Source organism: Xiphophorus maculatus, chromosome 7 (genome assembly GCF_002775205.1).
Source record: "Xiphophorus maculatus strain JP 163 A chromosome 7, X_maculatus-5.0-male, whole genome shotgun sequence".
Taxonomy (NCBI): domain Eukaryota; kingdom Metazoa; phylum Chordata; class Actinopteri; order Cyprinodontiformes; family Poeciliidae; genus Xiphophorus; species Xiphophorus maculatus.
In genome coordinates, this window is record NC_036449.1 from 5,766,259 (window position 1) to 5,789,350 (window position 23,092).

General features: G+C 39.9%; 1 protein-coding gene across 3 annotated transcripts in view; it reads right to left on the reverse strand.

Moving 5' to 3' along the window:
- Positions 1-23,092, reverse strand: part of man1a2 (mannosidase alpha class 1A member 2) — a 176,312-nt gene that overhangs the window by 77,285 nt on the left and 75,935 nt on the right. For all 3 annotated transcript variants that reach the window (XM_023337180.1, XM_023337179.1, XM_014471491.2), the window contains exon 6: positions 15,365-15,445. In XM_023337180.1, coding sequence (XP_023192948.1) covers positions 15,365-15,445 — 81 coding nt within the window. The remainder of the gene's footprint in view (positions 1-15,364; positions 15,446-23,092) is intronic.

Here is a 23,092-nt window from a genome sequence, read left to right on the forward strand (position 1 = left end):
CTGTCATTTTATGCCAGTTTCCTAAAACATTGTGCTACTTCTCACTGCTTCAATACACACTCATCTTGAGATGCACAGGTCAAACTTTTCCAGTCAAATAAGGATTTGTACAATTTATATTTTTGCTGAAAAAAGGACAGCCGTGGTTTTAAGACAGAAATGGTCTTGAAACCAGCAGGAACTGAAATTGTTTTATGATTAGTCCCATTAATGGATAAATTTAACTCAAAAAGTAAATTAAAAAACAAGCTGTGTGATGAATTTATAGACTGAAAATGGTGAGATTTTAGTTTTGGTGAATCTGATGAATAATAAACATTTTTTAGTATTGATCGAAACAGATTACGGGGAAATTGGCTGGTTCCATTTTCCTCTTGACATCTGAAGTTTTATTTAGACTTCATTGTTCGTCATTTAAACTTTTTAAAGTCCGTCATCTTCCAGCAACGTAAGATGAGCTGCATCACATAGACAGCAGTAAAACATGTCCACAGCGCAGATGAGGAAAATTCCTGCTACACACAAAGTAAGGTAGAGCAACAACACAATCTGGTGTCTGCAGAAACACTCCAGCTTTCAATGGGACACTAAAAGAGAGGACCTGGAGGTTAAACTGCGGTTAGCAGTAAAAAAAATCAACAACAACAATAAAAAAACAGATGCACAGATTGGTCTTAGTATGTGGGGAATCCGAAATGCATAAATCAAAAGTGAGATAAATTACAGAAGGACAAATGCCAAATCAATCCAGGCGTCTGTGGAACTACAAACAGCTGTCTGGTTTTTTTTTTCTGGGATTAGTCTGCTGATATTCTGCTTCATTTAAGAAGTTCCGTCTTTTCCTTCAACAATCTGCTTCTTATAGGTTTCCAAAATATTTCTTGACATGAGAAATAAGAACCTCCGACGTTTGAATTGTAGATGGTTTATAAGGACTTTGTCTCCATTCTGAGACGCAGCATTACATATTCAGATCACAGAACATTTCCAGGGACATTTCTGCTACAGACGTGTTGCTGCATTCAGGTATTAGCCGAGTCCAAGGTGAGCACTTCATAGAATTGCAAATTCTGTGTTTTACCACTGCAGATTGTTAAAGCATGACACACACATATCTGCAGGTAGTGAGAAGCATGTTGTTGCACATAAAACGTATCCAAAATTCAGGTGGTTTACATGTCAGGACTCGTAAATTTTAAATACATAACTAAACAAGTAATTCAGAGGTAGGCTGGCTTTCAATTGGTCACAAAAATTCAAACTGTCCTCCATTCCAGTGTTAAGTGTTTTGTACAAAATTAAAATTTGTTTGTCTTTGACAGAGTGAGCTTGTATTATTATGTCATTTTTAACATATTACTTGAAAACGGTCTCAAAACGATATTATCATTTATCGTGATACTTTCTGGGGCAATTTATCGTCTGGGAAAGGTTGTTATTGTGAGCGGCCAAAGTACAGTGTTCATATTTCTGAAGCTGCACAGTATCTTTTATGTTATAATCTTTGTCAGTATATTATTATCGTTAATCTAAAGCTGGATGATTTGACTGAAAAACATTACGATACAAGAGTTTCATAACAGTCAATATTGATAATTATTGATTAGTTTTTTTGTTGTTATAAATATCTGAAATACTGCCAAACTGGTGGTGTGATTTTTCCTGTTTTATCCTCAGTCTTTACTCCACGACTCTGATTTTTATTTTTAAGCAGTTATGAGGCAACTGCTGCTGAGCAAGTTACTCAACAGCTTGTTGATAATCAAAGACCAAGAGAGTGAGCTCATTGATGCCACCAACATTTCTTAGTTGGCCGTGAGAGGCTGAGCGTCTAAAGTTTTTCCTCTGCCTACATCCTCCAGAATGCTGAGTGGTTCTGGATCGGTGTTCAGTAAAACTATTCAAAAGTTTACCGAATGTATCCTCGATTGGTTTATCTACTATTGCGATACATATCGATTTATTGCATACCCCTACGTTAAAAATATACAAAAAAAGAAAAAGCTAGCACTTTTCAATCTCTCGTGTGAACCTGCATAGATTTAAACATGCCTATTCAGATGGCATCACCATCTACATACGAGGTCAGACCCCGGCATGCGTTTTACAAGTCGGCACACATGTGCTCATCATCATAAAACCCTCCATCCGTCGGTGACCTCCCGGGTTGGCTGCATCAAGGCCCTTAAAGTTTTATTGCTAGCTCTGCTGCTGCTACCATCAAGCAAGAACGACGTCCAAACGAGCCACCGGAGCCGACCGCCCGGCAGCCGCACTCAGATAAAACTGGATGGTTTATGATAATCTTCTTCCTGTAGTGATTTCCTCCAGACATGAGCGTAGAGGAGGGGGAAAAAAACAAGCTGCCATCAGGGAGCTGGATGGAAACCTCAAACAAGTATAGAGGGAATTGTCTAATTAGTGCTAGCATATTGTCTTTATCTTGTTTATGCAGTTAAAGACAGTAATGTTTTGTAGTAAATGCTTCTTCTAACATATCCCAAACTTGGTGCTTTTTAAAACGGCCCTCTTCAGGAAAAAAGTTACTACAGGCACTTTCAATCTAATTAGGGAAATTAAATATTAATGAGCAGGAAGATGCTTCAGATCAGATGTTTATGTTCTGTCAAGTCTTATGTGCCGGCTTTAAATTATTATGCAGAAATAATTAAAAAGCCTCAAGGCTTAGAGGAGGGCTGCCATTCACTCGTAGAGCACTTCCTCATTTTGCAGCCTTCATAATGGATGAATGTTATTCACGCCGACAATCTGTCCTACCCAACCAATAACCACTGAATCGTGAAATGTAACACGGTTACACCGTCAACTAAAACAAAAACAACGCTCGAGTCCTCTTTCTCCTTGACACGTCTAATCACCGCAACAGGATCCCCCTGAAGGTCTACGCGCATTTTTTCTGTCGACATCATAACCGCTGTGGCGGCGAGACGAGATTGGGACATCGGGAACCGTCGGGGAGGACCGGCCTGGGCGGCTCTTTGTCATTTTCTAACTTGCTCCGAAGGCTCTGCCTCCGGGGCTGACGGTTTGAGAGTCCGGCTCTTTTTTAAATGCATTACAGCGCTCTTTAAAATCGATCGGTCAGGGATGTATTCGGCGTGCGTGCACAAACCCACCCAGATCTGTGCACACACAAGCAGGAAATGGAAGAAGACCGGGCAATGCAGTCGGTTTGTTTTACAAATAAGTACGAGACAATACGTTTGTATTCAGTTATTACAGGTATATACAGTAGCAAAAAAAAAAAATTTGCTTTTGTTTTAAGGGATGCATGTTTTGCTCTTCTGATACAGATACCGATATTTGAGGTTCAGCATCAGCCGGTACCAATTTGATACAGAAAAGTAACGCTGAATTGACTTAAAATATTACTTTTTTTAAACACAGAAAGACAGAAATGTACTGAATTACTAATTTATTTGGTAACTGCACCAGTACAGCACATTTAAATACACCAACAGATTCACAAGCTTGGTCAAACGTAAAAACAACACAACTTTGATGTATTCAGTTATTGCAATTAGGAGTAGATCAGTCAATGTAAAACAAATAATAAACTGTAAGTGACAAAAACAAAAGGTTTACCGCTTTGGTCAAACATGTAAATAATAAACTGCAACAAATTGTCTTTCAGATGGTTCAGAAAGTGCAACTAGGAATTCTAAAAATAATATTAAATAAATAGTAAAGAAGGACGGCCCTCAGAGCACAAATCATAGAATTACTCTGAGTAGATCTGCTCTTATGGATCGAGCACATTGTCCCCTATGAACGATCTAGAATTTTTTTCAGATACAGATATTAATATTATATCAGTGAATCTCTATTTGTTTCTTCAATATTAGGAAAAGAAAACTTGAATAAATATATATTTTAAAATTATTTAATAGAAAAAAGCTACAAAAAGCATCTTGGTTACAGCCACTCTTCAGAAAAAGCTATATTTGTGTATGCTACCAGTATGAATTTTGTTAAAAGTTAAAAAAAATATCTCATGTTGCAATGCGGACACATGCGGCTCAAAGACAAGTGCAGCAGATAGATGTACTTATTTTTGTCTTTTCAAAGTTGGTGGATGTGGCTTATACTGACTAGACAGTATTATTCTATTATTTCTACGTCAAGTAAAAAGATTTCATTACACTTAGCTTGTTAAAATGCAGAACCGTTTTCAGGATGTATACTGTCTCTTTTAGATGTTAGAAGAACTCAAACTGAAAGTGATCATATCTGTAGAAAATCAGTGTCACGGTAGCTGATGTTAGCGGTTTACAATCTTAGTAGACTGTTGCTATGTTTGGTTAGCCAAACATAGCAACCTGTGTTAACCTACTGAGCCAGAATTATTCGTTGTCCAGTTCATTCAAGAAAGTGCTTTGAACGATTGTAGCAATTTAAGTGTCCAAACAAGAACATGTTGCCAAGTGAGCCATATCGGATACCGTAAGAAGATCAATGTGATGTCAAATGTTGCAAAGTCCTTCAGAAATGTCAAACCAAACACACCTGCTTACAGAAATGCCTCGACTCGTACATTAAAACTGAAGACTGAACATTTCTCTTGACGGTGATGGAGAGAAAAAAAAAACTGAAAAAAAAGGCTAACCTTACCTTATGAACTTATGAGGATGTAATAAAGTAATTTTATCAACCAAATTGCTCCACTGCGTACCATCTGGTCATGTAAAGGGACTAGCATGCTCTCTGGAGAACGCACTGGGCCACTGTTGACACGTAGTGGCGCCTCCTAAACGGATTATAGGGTAGACTGTGAAATGTGCTGCCTGGTAGGAAGGGCCCCGAGGGGGCCGAGCAGACGAAGACAGGATTAAGTCACCCGCTGTGTGTTTGATTACCGTGTGTCATTTTTCAGACTTTGTTCTGCCACTTTCCCCATCAGCTGATCCATTTACTCGTATTGTTTAGCATTCCCTGGCGCAGCATCGCAGGCAGGCCGAGACACAAAAGAGGAAGCTGGCGTGTGGAAACTCAAAGGGCGTCATCAAATTAGCTCCAAGAGGACTTCATTTGGCCCCGTCACAATATGAGAAAGTGACAGACTTGACGTCTACCTCACGCTGAGTGTGATTAGAAGTGATGCACTGATGTCATGATAAACAAGACGTGACTAAAGGATCATTATTTCCTTTTGAAAGGATTGTTTCTGCAGTCATCCTTCCTTCCTTCATTATATAGTCAATCTACCAAGCTATCTCTACCTTCAATGTCGCATGTTTTGTGTATGGTGAATATGAACATGCAGCTATTTTTTTTATGAACTCTTATAACCTACACCTGAACTGTTTCAAATTTTATTACATAAATACAGCTGCAGGTCATTTTGAAATGTCTACTTCTTTTACCCATTCTTTGCAAAATTGCTCCATTTCAGTTAGTTTGGTTGGACAGAGTCTGGAAACGACAAATTCAGATTAGGCTTTAGATTTGGACTTTAACTAGGCCTTTTTTGACAATATTTCATTGCACCTTTGGCTCTACGTTCAGGGTTAGAGTCCTGCTAAAAAGGAACCTCAAACCAAGTTTTGTGCGTTTAGTCATTTTCAAACAAATTACACACCAGTGGACTGAATTTACTAATGAGGTTAATTCTCTGGCTGCTGCTCTATTCCCGTGTTCTACTGTGTGACTGATCGCCTTGAGCTTAAACTCTGCGTCGTAATCGTGTCTCTTAATAGGAGCCATTTGGGGTCTTTACACAAAACCCAGCATGCACCGCGCGCTTCTTCTTCTACGGGGGAAAATGAAGTCGGCGGCTGCTTACCGTAGTTGCGAGACCTGTTGTGGCTCAATATTGGTCCATATATAAGGCGCACCGGATTATAAGGCGCACTGTCGGCTTTTGAGAAAATTGAAGGTTTTTAGGTGCGCCTTATAGTGCGGAAAATACGGTAATCTGACTTGTACTTCTGCAAGCTGTTTTCCCCTGGCTTGTGTAAGCATTGCAAGTTGTTTGTTTTCGGGGTGCAAAGCCCAAAGCTGAGATGAAATTAGCATTTGCTCCTGTTCGTTGCGGCGCCCTCGATTCTCGGTGCGTCTTGCGCCTTGTGTGTTCCCTGCTGGCTGGCACAGCAGCAGCGCTTGCTGAGCATGACAACTGAGCTGGTTTAGCAACTCAGGCTCAACAGCTGCAGCTACAAATAAATGGTTTGGCCTCATTATGTGCTCCTGTCTTACTAAGACGAGAGAAAAACGTTAATATTTGGTTTCGTTTGATGCTTTCATAATCAGTAAAGCCCTTTTAAACATTTGCTTACCATTTAAAATGACATTTTCATTCACATTTTTCTTTTCAATTCAAATTTAAAAGTGTGTAAGTGTAGAATTACACGGTAAACAACAATCAGTTCGCTCAATTATTTTCATAAAATGATCAACACAGAAAAAAGGTCAAAATATGTAGAAAGTTGCAAGAAAACTGGTCAGCTGTGATCTGGAGACACATTAGTCCACAGAGCAGCGCGCCTCTTGAACTCTGACCCGTCATCATCTAAAATCTAACGCTGTTCTTCGCCATGTGAATTTTAAAAATTCTAATGCTTTTTAACATTGTTCTTTTAGAGTTGTGTGTTTTTTTCTGTATGTCACATTGCTGAATCTTTTTGGGGATGAATAAAGTTTTATTGAATTGAATGGTTAGATTAGTGGAACGCAATATATATATATATATATATATATATATATATATATATATATATATATATATATATATATATATGTTACATTTTTTCAACTGGTTATCAAAACAAAAATAAATAAATCTTCAACACTGCATTATTTTTGGTAAGAAAAATGTATTTTTCTCCAAAATTAACACTGCTGTTGGGTTGTTTTATCTTTCGAGAGATATCTATCTGATTTCCTATGAAAAACAAACACCCAGGCTGAATGAAAATAATTTAAAACCTAAATCTGAAAGGCGTATGAAAAATTCTGGGTTTATCTGTAGCACCCAGAGAGGGAAAAAAAGATAAGATAGCTTGCTTCAATATTACACAGAAATGGGAATCTAAATAAAAAACATTGTTTATTTAGATTCCGTCAGTGCCGATTATCATCCAACTGAATATTTGAGACCTTTAATGCTTTTATGCATTCATTTTTATCTTATACGATCTTGTCTGTTGTTTTGTACAAGAATAAAATGCAAAATTGCTAAAAACGAAAAAAGCTAGGGACGTGTCAAATGTCAAAACTGTACAAAAAGACTGAAAGACCAGCAAAGACGGCCAAGAAAGACTGGAGGAAAGATTTTTCCTTTTCCTTTCCTTTTGGATGAATGTCACCACTCTCACCTGCCTGCAACTGTTCAGTGCTTGAAAGCATTAGAGATCTGCTAAGACAGCACATTGGTAATCATCGCGGAGACGCTCGGCTTCCCTGAAGGTATCTGTCTGCTCCCCTGCTGCGCTGCGGAGGTCAGGATGCAGTGCGGAGTTAGACTGGAGCCTTCCATTTCGGCTCGATGCGTTCAGCGAGTGACAAAACATCAGAGGGGGCCCAACGCTCCCCGGTGGGATCAAATAGGCCGGCGAGGGATATGAAGCGGTCCGGTCCCCGGCTTACAGCTAAATCGTTCCTTGTTCAACAATGAGCGGGTGTAGAGAGAGGATGAGCAGCTTGGTTCGGGTGGGAGAAAGGGATCTGATGAGAGCAATGTCATGTTGGAGGAAAACATGTGGGGGGAATACAGAAGGTCTCAAAATAGAATCATCTAGAAATGTGTTTTGGATCCATGGGAAATAAAGCAGGAAATGTCATCTACTGCTTTTTCCTTTCTCTCTTTTGCCAAATTGCTAAACTTTTGCTTTTCCGTTGCCTCCACCAAGTCCCACATTAACGTTTTCAATCCGCCTTGGCCTTCAGTCACTCTCCTGTCCTTTCAACTGTTTCCCATCATTATCTCTGTGTCTCTTCTCTGGGTTTCATCTGACGTGCCATCGTTGTCGTCCTCCATCTCTTTAACTCGCTGCCTCCCATCTGTTCATCCATAGGATGGCTCTACCACCATGTTTACGCCTGCAGAGTCTAGGCTTCTCTTTTAGAAGCTCTCCGTCTCATTATGAGACGTAGCCAGACTTGACTCGCTCCCCTGACCTTGTTACCGCTCGCTGCAATCTGGTGCTCTGCACACTAGTCATCCTTGTCATTCTATCTTCCTTCTTTCTGTGGCTGATTACTTCCTCAACATCTGGCTTCTTTTCTTGTTTCTCCACCTATACATCCTCATTTGGGGTTTTCTGACATATCTTTGTCTTTTAAGCTTCCTACTAAATTCCAGACTCAGTCCTGTTTAGCCAGTTTCTACAGTTTATATAAAGAATGTTTTTACTGTGGGTGGGAGGGATGGAGCAATGGATGACTGATAGACTGATGGGTAAAAGATTGAATGGACAAACAAGAATGGATTGATGGTTGGGTGAAGGGAGGGACAGCTGGACAAATGTATGGAGTGAAAGACGGATGGATGAACAAGGTCAGGATGGATGGATGGATGGACAGAGTGTGGAATAGATAGCTGAACGCTAGGATGGATAGATAGATCGATTAACGCTTGAACGAATGGGTGAATGCTACGATAGATGGATGAACACCTGGAAAGATGGACCAATGGATGAACACTTGAAAGAATGGACGGATGGATGGTTGGATGAATGCTGGAATAGATGGGGGAATGCTAGGATGACTGGCTGTCTGGATAAATGTTAGAATGGATGAATGGATGATAGACAGCAGTGGATGGACAGGGGTGGACGAATGAATGGACAGATGGAAGGATAGATGGATAGATTGAAAGAATTCAATGGCCCAGAAGATTTCTATGGATGAACAAACAGGGATAGACAGATGGTTGGATGTACAAATGCATCCAACCATCCATCCTTCAGCATTGACTGAAGGATGGATGGATGAACAAGGATGTACAAAGAGACAGGTAGGTGAAAGAATGAATGGATGGACAGAGTGATGAATAGATAGATGAGTACTAGGATTGATGGATGGCTGGATGTGTCCAGAATTTGTGGCCTTTATTGACAATAACCAGTCAATAAATGGGTAGTGGGAGGGTTAGGGTTAGGAAAGGACAAGGTTAGGGATGGAAAAGACTCAAAGTCCAAACTTTTCCAAAATGCTCATGAATACTGATTGCTGTTCCATCTCCAGCTGGTAGCTCTTTTTGTAGTTCAGCCGCCTTGATTTATAGCAAGTTCCAAGTTTCAGTTTTAGGCTTTTTCACATCATGGCTTCATAAACTCTCTGCAAACCAAATTAGGAGAGCACCTACAGCTTAAATGCAAATATTGCTTGCCTTTTTTCCTCAGCTGAATAAGACTGGCAAGGTGCGAAAACAAGAAGAAAGAAAAATGTTTCTAAAGAGCCGAGAAAGGGAGACAAATGTGTCGTGATTAAACACCAAGAGGGACATTGAAAAACACCTCTTGTTTGGAGGTTTTATTAGAATCAGAGCCCACCCACACAATGTTCATGGATAAAAAAAACTGATATAAATCCTTTTGCTTTGAGAGATTTGCTCTGACCTCAGGTACAATATGCAAACATGCTGCGGGGAACACACACACACACACACACACACACACACACACGCACTTGAGAACCGAGCCATTTGTGCAAATAACAGTGCTTTCTCCAGTTCTGTAATTGAAGCATTAATACAACACCAGAAGCCCTTTCTGTAAGTGCTCTCCTCACTCTAAGGAAACAATGCCTTAACTTCACATACTAACAGTGGATGATTGTGCTGCTAACAACGCTGCTGCAGACCCGTTGTACACATCTGGAAGTCCAATTTCAGAACAATCAACAGTGGTCTTACATGTGGACAACTTCTGCTATTAGCAGTTCAACAGTACAACCTTATATAATGGAGAAGTACCTTTGAGGAACTGGACCTGTAAGATTATATTTAGATTTCCTAATTGCACTCAACCACTTGAAAGGTTTGTTGCAGTTTATTTTTTACATTTGGTGTTATAATTCTAATTCTACTGACTGAACAAATTAAAGTTGTTGTTTTTACATGTTTGACAAAGTTTATGAAGCAAGAAAAAACTTTTTTTGAATTCAGAACCGTCTTTCTGCATTAGACGATACCAAACCTCAGTTATCCTTATTGGTATCAGAAGTGAAAAATGTGGTTCAATATTTGTTTGAACAAGGTGCAAACAAAGAAACTCTGAAACTGAATTTCTTTTTACCAGGTAGCTAAAAGAAACCATGTTCATAATCTTACCTGACCCAAAACATTTTGTCTGATTATTAGACGGTGAAAAAATGATTACCAATGTGTTCATAGCGAATGAAAGTATCTGGTTTCCACTGTAAATTTTGAAGTAGTTTTAAACTTTTACTTTTTACCCTTCACATTTCTCGCCTTTACAGAGTAACATAAGCATAACCAGTGGAAATCAGCTGGTAAAATAGTCTGCTCAGAGCCTCCAGACTTCCTGGTTGTATTTAAGTAACTGCAGCTTTAAAACACAAACATTTCATTAGATTAATGGGTGCCAGTAACTATATTTTGCACATCATTACCATCTGTGCTTTCCTGACAGAACATAAATCCAAAGGGAAAAGCGATTAAGCTTTCCTTTCAGCCGAAGTAAAATTTTAGCAATCTAAAAAGCGGTTTTGGAAACTGTAACTTTTCACAATATGTTATACCTTGATACAGGTAATCGTCCCATTCCTAGTTATGTTTTTATTGAAAATATAACCACAAAAGTAATTATAACTAGTTTTTTCCGCAAAGACTACATTTTTACTGTGTTCTTGTCCTCAGTTTTAAACAGTTTCTCTTTTTTCGAAAAAAAAATTAAACTGAAACTTTAACTCATCATAGAAAGTCACTGGTGATTTCTGTTGCCAATTCTCCATATTACATCTAAAAGTGGCAATAGGAACAATGTTGTATTACGTTTAAAAGCAAATGAGAAGATATCTATGATCCATGGATTCTGCTTTATGCAGGCAGGCGGGTGGAAAGTTCGAGATAGAAGTGATGAAAACAAGAGAGAAAAAGGAAAACGAAGCATGACCATAGGGGGAAAAAACATGGTGGCGACATTAGAGGAAAATAACACAGAGACAAAGGAGAAAAGCTAGAGACAGACATGGGAGTAAACACAATCCATCATTGCTCCTCCGAGATCTCTCCGAGACCCGAACCACTTCCTCCTGAATACTGATCTCCTGCTCTTCCTCTCTACATGATGCCACTTTTCTTCTCCCAACTGTATTTCTTTCGCCTCGGCCAATCGGTCTCTGTTCTCCTCGTCCCTAATTTGTTTCCCCCCCTTTGCATCAGATCTCTATTTGTTCTAAAACAAATAAAACCATCTCACCCTTCTCGTTTGCCTGATGACAGGATTAGAGCCAACCATTTGGGCGTTTATTTATTTCATTTTATTTTTTTGGTGTAGCCGTTGGCAGCTTTGGAAATGCGTGGTAGACCTGAGTAAAACCTGCGAAATGTTATTCACATTTACTAATGAGCGGCTGCAGATGAAATGCAGCACAGAAGCCAAAGGGGAAATTTGCAGATGGTGGCTGAAGACGGAGAGATGAGCTTTGTGTGGGAGAAACATCAAAACTCTAAATGAGCCAAGAAGCCTCTCCAACGCAGAGCCGGACTCTGTTCAGCCGCTTCGCCCAAGTCCGCCCACTACAGCACGGCTTCCTCTGGTTACTAGACTCTTTAAGACCTGCTGTGATATCAAAGACTGACAGGAGGCCTTAAAAAGTAGGACTCAAGCCTGTTGACCTCCGATACATTTCATCACAACCTCAAACTTAAATGGATTTTATTTTACTGTGAACTCAAATCTCCAGGTAAGATGCTTTTATCAGTAGGCAAAGTTTGCTGAAACAGGCTTCGCAGAGATGAGCTACTGTATGTTTCCATCCAACTGTCATGCAAATGTTGAGTTAACTTTTAAAATGTTGCGAAAAAGAAAATGAAGTGCTAATTAGATAATTAGAATGGAACACACATCCCAGAAAAATTGAAAGTGATCCCCTCCGAACTGAAGGTCTGGATCTGCAAAGTATTCCAAATTTCATGCCTCTGGTAAGGCACAGACAAGCCAGTGCATGGGAATGTTGGGTATGCTAAGAGTTATTCACAAAATGTGTTTATACGTCCTCTTTATTGAATTCACTCGTTTTCAGAAAAGCCAAAAACCACCTCAAGTAATCGTAAAAACGTCTCAGCAAAATTGAGAAAGTTGTTTTGGATTTTGCCGTTTCCAACAACCTTTCTGAATGTCGTACTTCAAAACGACATTCAGTACGACATGTACTGAATGTCGTACTTCAAAATGCGCATGGAACGATTTTCCTCTGCATATCAGGCAGGCTCTATCGACAACTGTCGCAAAATTTAATTTGAAAACATATGTTTACTCAACAATTTTTAAAGAAACAAGGAGTAATTTTAGTGGCATCCACCTTCTATTTATAATCTCTGTGTTGGTTCTTAACTTGGGTAGTGACCATTTGTCCATGAGAAAAAAAACTATTCAGATTGATTAAACTAAAGGCAAATATAACTAATGTTATTTTATAGCACAATCAAGTCATTATGTTACATTCCATTGTCATAAAAGAAAATACAAGTAAATTTCAGTATTTGTTTCCGAAAGTCAAAGAGTTCAACTTATTCTCAGGATTAAACTATCGGGCCAGTGTAATGACAATTGACAGTGGCTGTTCTTAAAGGGGCAGTGTTATGTGTTTTCCATGCATATAATTCAATTTTACAGCACAATCAAGTAATTGTTACAGTCGTAATAAAAATGCTGTATACAGTATATCAAATATGACTTGAAAAACATTTGACTTGGTAATTTAACACCTTCAAATTGGGGCTCTGTCTCTAAGAAATTCCTGCTCTTTCTGAAACTCCGCCTTCAGGAAGTCATCATAACATGGCTCCTTTATTAATCTTTTCCAGTGTTTCACTGAAAAGTAGCTCCTATAATGAGCTCAGCAGTTGCTCAGTTCCACCAGGTGTTTGCTAATTGCTGCTGGCTAGTCTGAAGGAGCTGAGTGGAGGAGTTTATGAGGTTGGGCTGCTCTGTGAGGCAGAAGCTTGGAAACTGCAGCTCTAAGGAGGAGCTTTATTCCTGAAGATGGCACTAGGACCAACAAGACGCTTCGAGCAGCTGAAAGGTTGCCATGGAGATTAAAGGATTTCATGAATATAGGCAACACTCCAGATCTGTTTTTGATATGAGAATAACATAACGTGATGTAAAGCACAAAAACTTACATTTTACATAACAATACATGTCATGGCAGTAGGTCAGAGCTAAATTATCATATGCGATCAGTTGCTGAGTCACCTCCTGCAGCAGAGCGCACAGTCTCTCACTCATTCCTCGTTTTCGAAGCCTGACCTGGCAGTGTGTAACCTGGCTGAGTAGGTGCGCTCCCCAGGGAAGAGTGTGTTGCCAAGGACGTGTTGCCAAGGATCCTTAGAGCGGTGCTTGGCAGATTATTACCACCGCTGAGGACATGAGGCCCAGCGCCGGGGGACTGCTTTAACAAGGTCGGGCTGCACAACTTCAAGAGCAGTAAGAGTGTGGAGACCGGCGGAGAGGGTGGGGGGATGGCAGCTTCCGGGTCGCTAACTGATCCAGAGGTTCTCGCTCACATTTGCTTACTATATATATTTTTTTCTTTTACTATTAACACAGAGGTACATAACAACTCCCCTGAGATGAAGCCGTCTCTCTGCTGCAGGCTGACTGCACCAGTTGGGAGGGTTAAGTGCCTTGCTCAAGAACGTGTCCACAGAGTGAAGAATCAGTTCCTCCTGCTTTTATCGTCCCTCAGCTATTCATCATTGTCATTCCCTCTTCTTTTTTTTTTTACCAGTAACAATCACCTCCAAACATCCTCCACTCATCTTCACAGTCCCAGCGCACCTCTCCCCTCTGCTCCCTCCATCACTGTCTTTACCTCCCACGCTTCATATCCTTCCTTTCCCACCACCCACAGCTTCGGTTATTACTCTAGTGGGCAATGACAAATGTTTGGGTGAAGAGGGTGGAGTTGACTGAGTGAAGGAGATGGGGGATAAAGGTTCTGGGTTGCAGAGAATTGGCTAATTTTTGTTTGTTAGTTCAAAACATTCCAACCTGGAATTACAAAAACAAGTTCGCCTAATGGAAACACGACAATTTCAAAAAAGAAAACGTGTTTTTCAATAAAAAGTTTTTGTGCTAGGACAAAGTGGTTATTGGGGTGTATCGAAATTAGCATACTTTCCAAAATTACAACATTAACTTTTCCGGATCACGAGTCACATGATCAACGACCAGATGTTACTACTGGCAGAAAAGATGAAGAAGACGACAGGAAGTGGATGGAGGATGATAGTGTTGTATGCTTTTCTAACGACTTATTACATAGAGGTGTGATTTTAATCAAGTATCTTATACTTGATTACGATACAAGCATCTTAACGGAAACATTGCAATTGCGAAATTGTGCTTTTTATGACAGTGTAGCGTCAACAAAGTTCTGTGCAGTCGTAATGGAATCGCAGCTATTGATTCGTAAAAGGCTGCAGAGCCTTTAAATGACTGAAGACTTGTTTTCATGTCAGTGTTCATAGACTTAAACTAGTTTATAAGATAAAGATGGAATATTTGCTTTTAATTTTTGATTTTTCCAAAGCAGAAAATGTTTCTGTTTTGTGTTTGTAAATAAATAATAGGTGCTTTAGATGTTTGATCCTCAACTATTTACAATACAGCTAAATAGTTGTATTTAGATGTATTGCATGTTTCTTTTTTTCTCTTCTGGGAAAAAAAAAGGGAGAAACATTCATTTTAGAGGGAAACTTTTTTTAAATTGCAATAACTCTGCAGGTAACTTCCTGCCTGGTATTTTCCCATATAAACAGTCTCTTTCAGAGCAAATGTGGGTTTAAAATCTGTAACAAGATCAACTTTTATGTCATTCAAGGACTGGGGGGGATGACCTGAAGAACTTTCTACTGATTCTTATTATTTCTCCAATGCTACTAACAAGGACGGACGCAAAATCTAATTTATTTCAGTATTGATTTGGCAAAAAAAAAATCTTACGTACCAAGTAATGTTAATGGGACAGACTTTGCTGTAAATCTGTTTTCGCCTACAATTTTGTTTTCAAATCTCAGAGGCAAGTAGAAAAAAAAACAAACTGCTCAAGTTCCAACATTTTCACCCACTTGCTTGAGCTGATCACATTTCTAACAGTGGCAAAGACAATAACATTCAAACCAAAGTTACAGTGAAAAGCGTAAGGCACTTACTTCCTGTCCAGAGAGGTAGTACGCTGCCAAGAGTCCCCCGATGAACCGAATGTTGACCTCGAATACGGACACCTCGGCATTCTGGGAAAACATGAGAAACAAACTGAAGATACAGAAAATCATGGCGGACATGTAAACACTTTAGCTCGCTGTGAGTGACAGGAGAATCACAATGGCAGCCAATATTGTAATAGCAACATGCAAAACCATTGTCGTCCGACGTTTTCATAACATTTTGCAGCTCTTAGAAAGTATCCCTCCCAAGATTTAAGGAATTCATCCTCACATACTGAAATGTAACGTTGCTTGCAGAAGATAGGCGCTTTACATACAATCTGAGTGAGCTCATTTTAAAGGAAACGCTCTTACATTGCTATGTTTGTACTTAGGGTTCATGAATGCAGCGTATAAACCAATAAGTGTCACTTCCTGTTACCTAACGCGGTTTCTGAAGCTTCTCTTGTCATTTACTCATTGACTGTGTGATTTCTGCCCTGTTATGTCAGGACTTGTAATAGGCTGCTAAGACACCTTTACAATAAACTTATCTAGTGAAAAAAGGAGAGTTTCTTGTTAAGCTCCATCTCATATTCAATCACAGCCATTTCATTATCAGTAGATTGCTGTTCTTTCACAGAACAGTGCGGTTCATGCATGGAGACCCGTTCTTCCTTTGAACAACCTCCCTCTATTCTCATGATCTGTTTGAAGCAGGACTGAATGACGCCGTTTTTTTTACATGATAAACTCGAAGTGAGTGCAGCTCTAAGTGGTTCTAGTTGGAAGAGTAGATCACATGAAAGTTGAGAAAGTATTAGAGCAAATGTCTGCAACATTTCTGCTAAAGGCAAAAGGAACATGGTGGCTGCAGCCTGTCTGGGCGTGTGGCTCAATCTGTTCTGCTCACACTTATCTGGGACGTTATTGGTAATGCATGCCTACTCCCTCTCTTCTAATTGAAGAGCTTACGACCCAACAATCCAAACTGATAGAACATGGGACGTTCTGTCAGCACCACGGTTGGTTGCTCCTACATGGAGCCTGCTGCAGGCGGGGAGGAAGACCTGCTGTGGGCTTGCAGGCGCACCAGAGATAAGCAGGGGATCTCTGGTGAGATCTCTCTAGAATTTGCTCCCAACGACCAAATAATGAATAAAAACCCACAAAGTGAGCACTTCTTAAAGACGCATCCATCTTTTAGTTCGCACCCAAAGATGTTCTGTTTTACTGTACATTTTATTCAAAATGGTTTTGGGAAATGGTGTCATCTCCAGAAAACAAAAACAGGACTACTCAGCAATTTGTGAGGACGGGTGAAAAACCTCAGACCGTTGGCCAATCATGAAAACATTGTAGGGAGACAGAAAAATGGGGAAAGAGAAAGGAATATGCCGTCCATATTCTGGGATATGGAAGGCATCTTTTCACCACCTCTTCTTAAATTTACCTCCACAAAGACGAAGAAAGAAAAACAAAGACAAGGAAATAAAGGCAGAAATAAAGGCAGAAAGGCATAGACACAGAGAGAAAAAAGACAGAATTACAAATAATCAAAGTGATAGACAGAAAGAAAGAGACAAAAAAGAAAAAATCCAAAGATAGACAAAGAAATAGACAAGGAAATAGGCAGAAAGAGAAATATAGACAAAACAGAAAGAAAGATGAAGACAAAGAAAGCTTTATGTGAAACAGATTGAAATAGCAAACTGGCTTGCACACTATACAATGGCATAATTAATATGATGTCATATGATACCTGTAAGTTTTACTTCAGTTCATGAAAAAAGATACAAATTATTTCAGAATATTTAGATGGTAAATGATGAGCATGAAAGGAATTTGGAAGTAATCTTTGCCATAAAGTGAACACGTGCAATGATGTGTCCAAATAGGTTGAATCTTCTGTAGCTACACAGTCAATTCGCTTTGTAGTGTTCCTGAAAAGTCCAGGAAGCACCACATCTCTCATTCATAACTAGAAGACAAAATCTGACATAAACTCGGTCAGATTTGATGACAATTGAGGAATGTGTCAGCCAGGCATCTCAGCCAAAATACTCAATTCAGCAGCAGCTTATCAAGCCAGGAGGCAAGGAAACCAAGCAGACTGGGGATTTTTTTTTCCACTGACAATCGTCTGTCGCAGGTAACGAAAAGCTGCGAATGGAAAGGGGAATGACAGGGACACGAAGCTTAGCAGAGTTTAAGATTACAGCTTTAACTGTGTCAGACCGTCACAGTTCATTTCAGGGGTGCTGAGTGGCAAAATGTCTACAACAGGCAACCCAAGTTTGAGTCCCGTCATTGGTTCCTTTGCCGCATGTCTTTCCCCACTTCCTGTCAGATTAATGCGGAATAAAAACCACTAGTGCCAAAAAAATATTGTAAAGTTAATTTCATAGAATTTTAGCACATAATGAAAGCATCAAACTGGGCAAGAATGGACTAAACAGCTAGAGATAATTTCTCTTGATCTACTGCGTTGGCCGATCTAACTCCTCACCCTTAGACGGGTGATTAATGAGATTGTTAGCCAAGTCTATTAACCTGGAGGCTGAAGCTGGATGCAGACCTCCTGCCGACACATCCATCAGGTGAAGTCGAGCTATGGTGTCAGGATCCAACCTGGACACCTGACAGTCCTCATTGTGCTCAGAGCCTGCTTAAACCAGCATGGCAGCTATTCAATCAATCATGACTTGTAAGGTTTGTGGGAGGGGTGATAAGCAGGTCTAATTCAAATTTAGTGACGAGACAATATGACATTGTTGTTAGTTTAAAAATTATCAAAATACATTAACGATCTGCTGTTGTATCAACTTCCAGACCTCTCAGGTCTTCTGGTTCTGGGGATGCACAGCAGAACCAGAACCAGCATTCAGCTTCTATGCACCACAAATCTGGAACAAGCTTCCAGAAAACTGCAAAACACCCAAAACACAAGTTCCTTTAAATCAAGATTAACAGCCAACCTGTTTAGTTGCTTTAATCCATAATAAACGAAACATTAACCAACATATCTGATGTGTACTGATGATTTTATTGATGGCACTTGACAAAATGTTTCTGATTTTGTCAAACGTTCACAAGCGTTGACTATATGATTGATGTTTAGGATATTTTCACAATGTAAAGCCCATTGATCTGCCTTGTTGCTGAAATGTGCAATACAAATAAACTTGACATGACTGCACTGATGAAGAAGGTGGAAGACAGTAGGTGGATATACGAGTTACCACCGCCCTGCATGTTTTATGTGTTTCTCTTCTGCCACACACCTGGCTTGAATAAGTGAATAATTAAAAGGCTTGAACAGCAAATGAGACAGAAAACATGCATGACAGTGGTCTGTGAGGACAGACTTGAGAAATACTAGCAAAGACCAAAATTAAACAGTTTAAGGTCACAAAGACACAAAAGAAGAAACATGAAAGTCAGTAGGATCAAGAAGGGGAATGCTGCTAGGACTAGAGCTCCTGCTGGTGGAGAAGGTCAACCAACCAATGGAAACGTTTAGTTGGTACACAAGAGAGATAATGAAGATGGTGAAGCCAGGATGGAGTGGACGGAGCCCGATTTCAAGGTTGATTTTTCAAAGAAGCAGAGCTGAAGGAGTGAAGGGTAGAGACTGATGGTGAGACCTGTTGTAAGGTGCTAATATAAAGACAGATGGCAGAGCTGGAGTTCAGAGGAGGACGCCGGTGGAGAGAGATGGAGGCAGAGGAGTTACCGTGGCGACCCCCTGAAGGGAGAAGTCGGGAGAATTACAGCACCTCTCGTGCAGGCGCAGAAGAGTAATTAAACTAGACCAAGAGTGATGCTTTCAATTGCCTAAATGAAAATCCAAACTGTCAGCCTCGGAGCTCTTTAATGCAGGCCGGGCACAGCTGCAACCTTTAGGGCTCAAACAATCTGTGATGTAAGACCTGCTGCCAATTACACCGCCAGGCCTCTCTGGGACTGTTCAAGACTGCTGTTCCTCCAGACCTGATTAGCCAAGGACCAGGGCAGCAGGTAAGTAACTGTGTCGCAATAAGCAATTAATCGCGTAATAAATGAAAATAAGATTGGTCATTTCCATTCTGATGGGGTTTTTTTTAAGGGTAATTTTGATTACAGAGACTTCATAATCCATTTTGGTTGTGTGTGGTTTTTACTTTCCTTATTTATTGCTTTTGTTTGCTGTGCTTTACTTTGGATATTTAAAATGTCTTCCAGTTCCAGTGTGGATTGTTTTGTACAAAAATAAAGTTTATTAGAGTCTGAAAGAGCAAACTTGAGAGAGCAAACTCACATTATTATGCCCGTAACACTTGAAAATGGTCTCAAAACAATGATATTATTGTTGTTTTATTATCATCCAATAAAATCTGTTATTGAGACAAGCCTAGTGGTACTTGCATAATTATGCATATATCATTTTATTTGAAAATGGTCTTAAAACTACAATATTATCGTTTATTGCAGTAATATCTGGGGCAATTTATTGTCCAGTAAAATTTGTTATTGTGACAGGCCTAGAGGTCGAGTGATGTCATGACCTTTCTGCCCAGATTTACCATAAACAAGAAAAACCTTTTCATCCTGCTGCAATAGCTTTCATATTAGCTGAAAACGGTTTAAAAACAACGATATCGTTTATTGCAACAATTTCTGGGACGATCTGTGATCTAGTAAAGTATGCCTAGGCTTACTGCATCATCATGGCACTATCATAATCATATCTGTTAAAAAATGGTCTCAAAACAATAACATTATTGTTTATCGCACTGGACAATTTAACGTCCAGTAAAAAAAATGTATCGTAATAGGCCTAGAGGTCAGGTGATGTCATCCTAATCCACGCAAATCTTTCCATCATGCTGCACCATCAGACAGAAACACCCAACACTCCTCTGCCTAATGCATGCAGGTGTGAATCCAAGTCCTTAATGAGCGCAGAGTGACACGCCTCCCTCCTCCTCCAGCTTGTTAACAGAAGCTTCAAGTCTCATCCCTCTCTTCTCCTCCCTCTCCATCCCCTAATCTCTCCTCTCCAGTCCCTCTTGTGGAATCAAAGAGGCTCTCTTCTTCTGCTGCCTTCTTAATGCTTCACACCAGAATGTTTGCATCCCACTCCACTCGCGTCCTCCTGTTGCTGTCGGGCTGCCACCAACCTGTGGGCTGTTCATGAAGAGGCAGTTGTTTCCAGAAGCAAGTTTTCAATTTTAATACATCTTTCAATCTGACTGCCAATCCAAGACTGAAAAAACACGTCTTTCCCTTGAACACGTTTCTCTTCTCTCCGTTTTAGTAACGCTCATAAGTTTTTTCTCTCTCTGACGGCCAACAGACAGTATCTTTGACCTTTAAAACCCAACTGCTGGAGTTTGTGTCAAACCCACACTCATCAATGTTGACTCATGGCACAAAACTGACATCTTCTCATTTAAAACCCCCCCAAAAAACTTATCCTGGGCTATGTCTTGACCTTGCTCCTTCCGTTCATTGCTTCTTTTTATTCCACAGCTTGACCACAGCGATCTGGAGGTTAATTAGCCCTCCAAGTGTCAGGCTGCAGGAGCCCCCTCTTTCTACCTGCCCTGTGACTGCCTCAGGAGGGGGACTAACAAGCTTGGTAGTCAGTCGATAGAAAAGGGGGGATGAAGTGCAGGCAGAGAGAGGTAAAGTGATAACCAAATGTGGGCAGTGAAATTGTGGTTGGACGGATGGGGAAAAAGTTGAGAAAATCCCAGGAGGAAGTAAAAAAAGATTCCTGTGATTCAAGATGAGATTTATTTCCACACAGGTGAACTCTGTTTACCAACTACATGCAATTTCTTGCCCTGGATTATACGGTGTTTTCACACCTGATGGTTGGGCAAACTGGGTTCGACTGAGAACTGAAATTGCAACATTTGTCTCATTTTCAGTTGGTACGATTCACTTTAGCACTACACTGCACTGAACCAAATCCTTTCAACAACCTATTTCCCTCCTCGCCTGTGATGGCGCTGCACCAAAAACAACATAAAACCTCTGAATAAGACACAGAGTGCAACTTCCTTCTTCACAAAATATAAACTGAAATAGAGTAGCATCAGATTATAGAGGTTGTAGGATTTCTCTTTGGCAAAAGACCATCAGCCATTTCTCTTGGTAGAGCTAGACTAGCTTATTTGTTTTAGGGCATTCTGTATTTACCCAGAATGCCCTAGTCCATTTCCTGATGTTGGAGTGATCACTCTCCAGTCCGCTTGGCGTTCACATATACCTTGAAATTGCACCAGAGCTCATTTCAATTGAACCGAGATCAGGATTTTTAGGTGGATCAGAGTTCGCTGTTTTGGTTCGCATCAGAGTTTGATTGCATATTCACACCTCCACAAACAAACCGGACTTTCCAGGCAAACCAACTACAGTTTGATTAAAGCAGACAAAACAAGGTTGGTGAATGATGCACGAGAGTAAAAAAGGCAATATAAAAGTTTGTGAGGCGCAATATATTGTCACTAACACTGATATTGGCCGATGTCGGTCATTTCTTAACATATGGGTATCGGTCAATATTACCAACTGACATGGATTTTCATTTTGTTGCCATTTGTGTGTCTGTAAGGGGAGTGAGTTGGTCATGTGAGTTTGAGTGATGCAGTGTGGGACTGTGTGATGCTTAACGGAAGCAGGAAAGTCATCTTACAATGTTAAAAGGAAAGAGAAATACATGCAAAATCTGTAAATATCAGTTATTGGCCATAACAGCAATATTAATATCGGACATTGATGTCGCTCCAAATTTTCATGTCGATGTACCCCTAAAAAATGCTTTTTTCCCCCTGTTTTTTGCCCCCCTCACTTCCTCAAAAAAAAGTTCCACTTGAAAATTATTTGAAACTTAAAATCGCAATAAATCAATTCAAATTCAAAAATAACAGATTCCAAAAGGAAATTTAATTGAATTTAATAAATAAAAAAAAAAGAAACACATGAAAGTATGTGCTTTTCATGGGAAAAAATGGGAAAAGGTGTGAGATTTGTAAGTACTCTTAAAAAAGACTGCATGACAGAAGGAGAAGATAAAAAAGACACGCATGTAGGAACGAGACAGACCATTGGGCAGATGTACAAACAACACAATGCAAAGAAGGACTGCTGTTTGTAGAGGGGGGGAAACTGACAGTGGAACAGATGGAGAATAAAAAGATGAGACGGACATAACAGATGAGGAGGGAAAAGAAATAAGAAAATCAAACTGTTAACGTTTAGTGTTACTGAGAAGGAGAAACGGCAGGCAGAGTGAACATTACACACACAAAAAAAGAGAGAAAATTCCAACGGAGAAAAGCAACCATAAAAGGTAAAAGAAAGTTATAAAAGAAAAACATAAAAAAGGAGACATCTGGTAACAAAAGGAGGACTGGAGCAGGAAAATAAATCAGATGAGCTGCAGAGAGGATGGACAAATCCTCAAAATTTTGCAGACCTTCAATACTGATTTAAAGCCTAATCAAAAATAAATATGACTAAGATTTCTCTTAATGATGAAGCAGCCCAAAGTGACATGCCTTGTTGTTTCAGTTCTTCCATGACAACATGACATGTCATTGAAACGATTCTACCCTAACTAGGGCAGATTACCTCAGAGGTGACAGTGGGATGTTGACAAGGGAGAGAAGCGAGGTTTCATTCATCACAGCCTGGCAACATCTGCATATTATCAGGTAATTGCACAAAATGGCGTGTTGCAAA